Source organism: Nelumbo nucifera, chromosome 6 (genome assembly GCF_055504915.1).
Source record: "Nelumbo nucifera cultivar China Antique chromosome 6, China Antique-T2T, whole genome shotgun sequence".
In the NCBI taxonomy this organism is placed as follows: Eukaryota; Viridiplantae; Streptophyta; class Magnoliopsida; order Proteales; family Nelumbonaceae; genus Nelumbo; species Nelumbo nucifera.
Window position 1 is genome coordinate 15,856,438 of NC_142654.1, and position 6,652 is coordinate 15,863,089.

At 38.4% G+C, this 6,652-nt stretch overlaps 1 protein-coding gene across 1 annotated transcript; it reads right to left on the bottom strand.

Annotated features, from left to right (window-relative positions):
- Positions 1 to 869: 869 nt before the first annotated feature.
- LOC104590069 (uncharacterized) lies at positions 870 to 2,878 on the bottom strand. Its single transcript, XM_010248593.3, has 4 exons — positions 2,387 to 2,878; positions 2,112 to 2,288; positions 1,792 to 1,978; positions 870 to 1,235 (listed from the first exon to the last, which is right to left on the bottom strand). The coding sequence occupies exons 1-4, from the start codon at positions 2,594 to 2,596 to the stop codon at positions 1,117 to 1,119; spliced, it is 693 nt and encodes a 230-aa protein (XP_010246895.1). The 5' UTR covers positions 2,597 to 2,878; the 3' UTR covers positions 870 to 1,116.
- Positions 2,879 to 6,652: the final 3,774 nt, after the last annotated feature.

Consider the following 6,652-nt stretch of genomic DNA (forward strand, 5'->3'; position numbering starts at 1 on the left):
TTCTATAAAGGTCTAACGGTCAGCCAGGAGAGCTCACATGGTTAGTAGCCAGTGGGGCAAAGCCCAATATGTGATATATCTCAGCTTTTTCAATTTTTGATTCAATGAGAGCTAAACATCAAAAGCTCAAACAGCTGTCTACAGTGTAAGCACTGTCAAATGACCATTACTCCAAACTAAACGACACAGGTTAAAAGGGTGGGATCATGACAGGATTCACGACTACAGGAGTCATGGCTACAGGGAGTAGAGTCCAACCACTACCAATCACACAAATATGGTGCAGTCTTCAAAAGGAAATTTTGTCTGTTTTTAATAAAACAAGTTGCCCATCGGCCCCATCCATTACAGCATTGGAACAACATTCTCATTGCCATACTAGAACCATTCAAGGCAACCCATCTTCGTTTCTTCCATCCATCGTATTCATTACTCAATTAAAATTTATATCCCTGAACCATTTGAGTCACAACCACATGAAATGAATAAAGCCATGAACATATACCAACAAATTCAACAATGACCATTCATTCATACAAGGACATTTCCAAGCACTCCCCCAGGCCCCAGCAGGCCAGCACCAAGCTTTAACTTCATTCAGAAAGAGGGAACAGGGAAGTAGTGAAGCAGGGATACGGTGGAAACTTCCCTTCATGTGCCTTTTCCATACAGAAAAGCAATAAACATTTCCCATTTCATCCTTCCATGTCAGCAGAACCCCAAGAAAATAAGAAACCCTGGAGGAAAAGCCAGACACTTTTGTTGCAGACTGTCACATCTGGTAATGTGCATTAAACACTGCTCTCACACTGTATAAAATAAAAACAAGTGCAGGAGATTCACCAGATAGAGGTTAATATCAAGATAGACAGCTAAAGGAGTATAATTCCTTACAGAATTTCCAAACCTTCATTATTAAATTTTACAAAGCTTGCAAAACGAAAAGGAAACACTCACACATACACCCCCCATACTATAGTTTACCTTTCAATCCTTTTCCTTTTCTTCTTGAGCAAAACCCCAAATGATTATTGACTTTTCTTCCTTCTCTAAACTATGAAACTTGTTATTTTCTTTACATCATATTCATAAAGATACAATAGAGATAGTGAGAACTTAGTATGTCCAATCTTGAGGCAAACCCATTTCAGATGAAAGTTGAAACGCTTCCTGCTTCTCCAAGGCTACCTTTTTATTGCAGCTCTTCTGTTGATTTTCTTCTCCAGTTTTCCCACCTGTCCAAAAAAACATGTCTTTTGTAAGGATACCTCTGAATATTTTATGCATGTATAGATTTAGAAACTAGTATATCCAAAACCAAATCAGAAAACCCAGAGTTAATTCTCTTAAAACATAAACAAGCTCTTAAACAACTAGTCAAAGCAAGTAAGTCTCCTTAGAACAAATAATAAATTAAATCAAAGAAAAAACCATAAGCCCATGTTCTAAATGGGCCTTGGCAATAACAGATTTACACGTTTCACTCCCTCCGGAGTATGTGAGAAGGGAAAGAAAAAAAGATATATAATAAATTACAAAACCATAAAATCAGTACAAAAAAAAAGAACACTGAGATTATTAAATTAGCAAAAACACACTCAAAAACTCTCTTGAGCTACAAAATTTTAGCAGCACAAATCCAAAAAAAAAAAAAAAAAACTTTAAAAAAGGAGCACATGTTAATAATACAAGCTCAAACATAGATAAAACTGTAAAGAAGTAACGGCACCAGTAGAATGAACACTGAAGGAAGGGAGGAGAAGAATATTTCAATGTATAGTTTCAACTTACTCTGTTTCTTCTTAACATCAGCTGTAGTTGCAATGCGAGGGAGGAAAACCCCGGTACCTCCGTATTCTCTCACTAAACCGCCCATCCCCGACCCGTTTACCTGAAACGGCAAAAAGCGGTTTTGACCCTGGTTTTGCTGCTGCTTCTGCAAAGACCTGTCTCCGGGTTGATGCACAGAGCTCTCAACCTGCAAATAACCCAAAATGAAGACAAAAGAAAACCGAGAACCCATTAAAGATGAAAAAGGAAGGTCTCGAAAACACAACCCAGAAAAGTAAATCAATAAAAAATCGCTTCTGAGATTTCCTGTAACCTTTTACCTGAGCATGAACCGGTTTCATAGGTCGATACTGGTAAACCGGTCTCGAACCGGCAGGAAAACCCTCGTTGCCAGATGAAAAAAGATGGTGGCCAGCAGTAGGGCCCCTACCAAACCCAAAGCTAAACCCGGTTCTGGGAGGAGCAACAGCACCGTACCGACCTTGCCGTCTAAAATACTAACAGCCCAGAAGAAAAAAGAAAACATAACCAAGGTCAGAAAACCTAGCCAAAAGGAATCTAGTAAAAGAGAATGGATCAGTAGAGTTAGTAGAACCTCTAAGTTTGGGGGTAAATTTGGCGGGGGATTTGCAACAGTTTGGTTCCGTTCAAGCAAAGCGAAAGTCGCCAGCTGATGAGCGAGGTCTTCCATGTACGTTATCTCAGACGGAAATTCTGGGCTAAACTTGGTGGATACTTCGTCGGGGAAAATGTCAGAAGGAATCCAGAGTTCTCCGTCATCCAGGTTGGGAGGAAACTCCGCCATTACTACAGCACAGAACTTGAACTTGAGAGGGAAGAGAGAAACAGAGCAACAAGAGTAAAACTCCGCCTGATACAGCGGCGAGGTTGGAACTAAGAACCGCTAGAAATGGCAGAGAGAACACAGAGAGGGAATTTCAACGGTCGAAACCAGGATTTACAGTGGGAGAGTGTTCGCCGGAAACGAGGTGAAGAGAAATAGTGAGGACTGAGAAGAGGGGATTTCAAAACGACGTTACGAATTTTTCTCTCTCTAGAGAGTAGAGAGAGAGGGGTGTGTGTTTGTAGAGAGAGAAAGAGGACGCACTAATATCAGATCTTTTTCTGATGGGACCGTACTCACGTGACAACCCCTAATGAGCTGTATTAGTATCCTACTGAATGTACGTACCCCATTTAATTCCAACCGTTGGATTATCAAAAGTTTTGGATCTGCTTCCTAGAAATTCATCTAACGGTTAAAACTCCACAAATGATCTGACATCTTTGCCTCGCTGATGCCCGTCGTACCGTATTACTCGCCGTCCCTCTCTCTTCGACTCTCCACTTCTCGCTCTTTGGCTTCTCACCTCCCACTCCCTTTCGCTGTCGTTTTTATCATGACGGAAATGCCCTCCTGCTATTAATTGCAAATGATTATATAAATATTAAACCCGGAAGGATATATTCGTAATTTTGGAAATAATGTCGGTTGGTAACCACCATAACAGCTTCTCATGACCGCAGGTGAGACGGACCCACTTACATAGGTGTCCGGTTTACAAAAGCGAATTTAACTGGCAAAATTTATTATTATCCAAAAAGTATAATGTTAAATGTCTCAAATACCCTTTAATCGAAGTGCTTGTTTTGAAACTTAACCTAGAAGTAACATAGCAGAATGCTCAATCGTATCCTTATTTGGTGTTATCCTCTTACGTGTTTATCGTATCCCTACAAAAATCAATCATTCGATACAAATAAATCAGTTTAAAAAATTTAAAATAGAAGTTTGGCCTGAAAATTGTTGTCTAGGTTGAATGTTTGATGGCTCGATTGCCTCTATGGACAATTGACCAATTCAATGTTTTTGGAAAGATAATGGTTCGAGGAGATCGGCTTTTATTAGAACAAATCTCTTGCCATACCGTTTCATACATAAGTAGAGAGATATTCTCAATGCAAGGTAGTAAAGGTTGTTTGAATGGTCTTTGTTCTGATCGAAGTTAAATTTTTGTTTGAGAATAAAATATAGTATATATTTGGCATCGATGTTGTGAATAGCTGTGATGTGTGGATTAGAAGTTTTTTTTTTTTGTTTGGAAACGTTGCTGCTAAGTAGGACATTTCTTAGAGCAATAACAATACTTTCTGTTTGGTACTAGTACTCCATATCTGTTTTTAGCACCGATACCTATTATAGGAATTCCATGTCAGTGCTACATCATGTCCTTCTTGGCAGCAATGAATTCCAATCTGAGAAAACGTTAAATTCGGCGTTGCTCCAAACCACGCCTTCTCGATTTCCAATGCATGACTTGGAGCACCGCTTTTATAAAAAAACAATTCCAAACATATTGATGTTTCCTGTAGCACTGTTTTTTCTAACATAGCATTGATATGTCACCGTTTTCTATAACAATGACATCGATGCCAAACAAACGCATAATTGCTATCCTGATTGGTTTCCAAATCAGATGGTACGACCATTCAGGTCAACGACGATTTAAAAACCTTGCTTCTCCCAACAAAAAATCCCTTCCAACAGTTCTAACATGATCTTTGTCTACACATCACATTCATGATATATCTCAGTCTTATGGTAAGTCCCAGTTTTGTGATGGGCCTCACACATAATGCGTAGAAACATATCATGTTGGAACATGTTGGAAGGGATTTCTGTTGGCAGGTGAATCAGGCTCCTGTAAACAATGGTGCAGGTTGGGGTAGATTAGGGTTGGTTTAAGTCTCAATCCAAAGTTCTAAACCCCCGATTCTAACCCTAACCTAACCCAACCCAATCTAAAATGAAATTGGGTTTGGATCAGGCCGGGCCTAGCCGTCTCTTTATCCCAAGTCCCGTCCACTTAAAATCTTATAAAATCCCCGATCCTATTAAGCCTTTATGACAATTTATTGACTATATTTTTTATTAGTATATGTCTTTTGATGATTTTATTTTCCTTTTTAGTATAAAAGTAAGGAATTCTTAAAATAATTAGGGTTAATTATAATTTCTGATAGATAATGTCTTGTTAAAATCTAAAATCATGAAATCAGTGATAATACAAAACAAAATTATGGAATGAAAATTAAGAATGACAAGTTTTCATTATGATTAGGGCTTCATGGCCCCCACAGTAAAAGACACGGCCCCCATGTATTTAAATACATGCGTGAAACCTTATCCTTGGTTCCACAGTCCATTGAACAGTTAAGACCCTGTTTGGCAATGTTTCACGAGAATGTTTCTGCCAATTTTAGCGTTCTTGTAGAACAAAAATATGTTTAGCAAAAATATAATGAAAGAAACGAGCCATTTCCGCATGAGAACAGTTACTTCTTTGGGAGTGACAAATCGATGTTCCCACGACGTCCCTTATTAGATACAAATACGTGTGCCACATTCTCACGTTGAGAGTATGGTTGTCTTCCTTCTTGTTGTTTCTTTGTTGTAGACATGTGGATGCTCTGTTTTTTGGTCCTCTGATCTGTAGTTCTCCCAACCCTTATTTTGAGCGAGAGAAAGAGAGAGATAACGCTAGCTAGCTTAAAACACTAGTAGATAACTCTGCATTTCTCCCAAACTGTTTTGGTCGGAGCTAGGTCTTAAATCCTAAAACGTAATTATTCTCCCAAAATCAGAGAATCTAACACATTACAAGCAAGGTGAGATAATGGATATACAGACTGTTGGTCTCCACACACTCTTCTCTCAAACAAATAATCCAACAATGGCTTCCACCCCAGTTGTTTTCCAACCCTTGTGCAAGTTCAACCCCCCAAACCCTGCAAATCTCCTCTAATCTGCCCACCAAACTTCCTCTCTAAACCAACATGTGCAAGTAGCAAAAACAAACCCATTACTAATGGGGCAAGACAAGAGCAATTTGATTAAGGAAGTTCAAGTGGTGCCACATTTTATTGGTGAATGGGGAGATATTACTATAACATTGAAGGATGGGACCAAGGTAGACCTCGGAACTGTACCCAGGTTTAGGAAAATTGTCAATTATTGTCGTTTCATGGCTGATTAATCTGTGGTTTCGGAGGTAAAGGAAGCTCGGCTGAAAGGTTTTCTTATGGCCTTGTTTTGCGAATTCAACCAAAAGTCCTTTAAATGAGGTATGTAATAGTTTTTCTTTTTGGAAAATTTAACAGAAATTCTATAGACCCATAGGAAACATAGCAGAACAAGAAACACTTGACAAAGGCTAAAGGCCAAGGACTAAGCACATGCAACTAAAGACTAACACAACACGGCCCCTAAACACCTAAACAAGACCAGGAATACCATTGTTCACTTTCCAACTTCCTGAATATAAACCAGATACCCTAGTGTTTACAACTTATTTCTATTGTTAATTCTACTATTTTCTTACACAAATATTCTACTATATTCCAAAAAAGCAACACCATTCATTCATCAAAACTAATAATATTTGTTAGGAGTGGCTGAATTATTTCCATTTTATTTATTTTATATTTGTAGTTATGTTCTTCACTTCTACTGTTTATTTAAGTGGAATGATGAAAAATTTACAGTTCAAAACACGGGCAAGAAATAGTTTAGTTATCCTAACATTATTTCTATTTCTATAGAAAAAAATTCCATTCCCAATGAACAAATTTCCAAACGCCTCTGTTGTTCCTGTAGAGTAGGAAAAAAAATTCTTGTTCCAAAACAAGAATTTCCTCGAGAATAGGAACATGTGAGAACATTGCCAAATAGGGCTTAAAGCATTCAGATAAACCTTGATTGGTAAATGGGTTAGAGGGTCAATATGGGTGGGTTGGTACTCAACCCATACCCAACCCACCATTTGCCACTTTTTTTTATAAATCCAGGGGGGTTAAAGTT

Excerpts from the sequence above, each read along its gene's own strand:
- LOC104590069 (XM_010248593.3), bottom strand. The coding sequence starts at position 2,596 with ATGGCGGAGTTTCCTCCCAACCTGGATGACGGAGAACTCTGGATTCCT. Across the intron at positions 1,979-2,111 it reads TGAAACCGGTTCATGCTCAG|GTTGAGAGCTCTGTGCATCA; the intron begins GTAAAAGGTTAC and ends GGTTATTTGCAG. Across the intron at positions 1,236-1,791 it reads TGATGTTAAGAAGAAACAGA|GTGGGAAAACTGGAGAAGAA; the intron begins GTAAGTTGAAAC and ends TTTTTTGGACAG.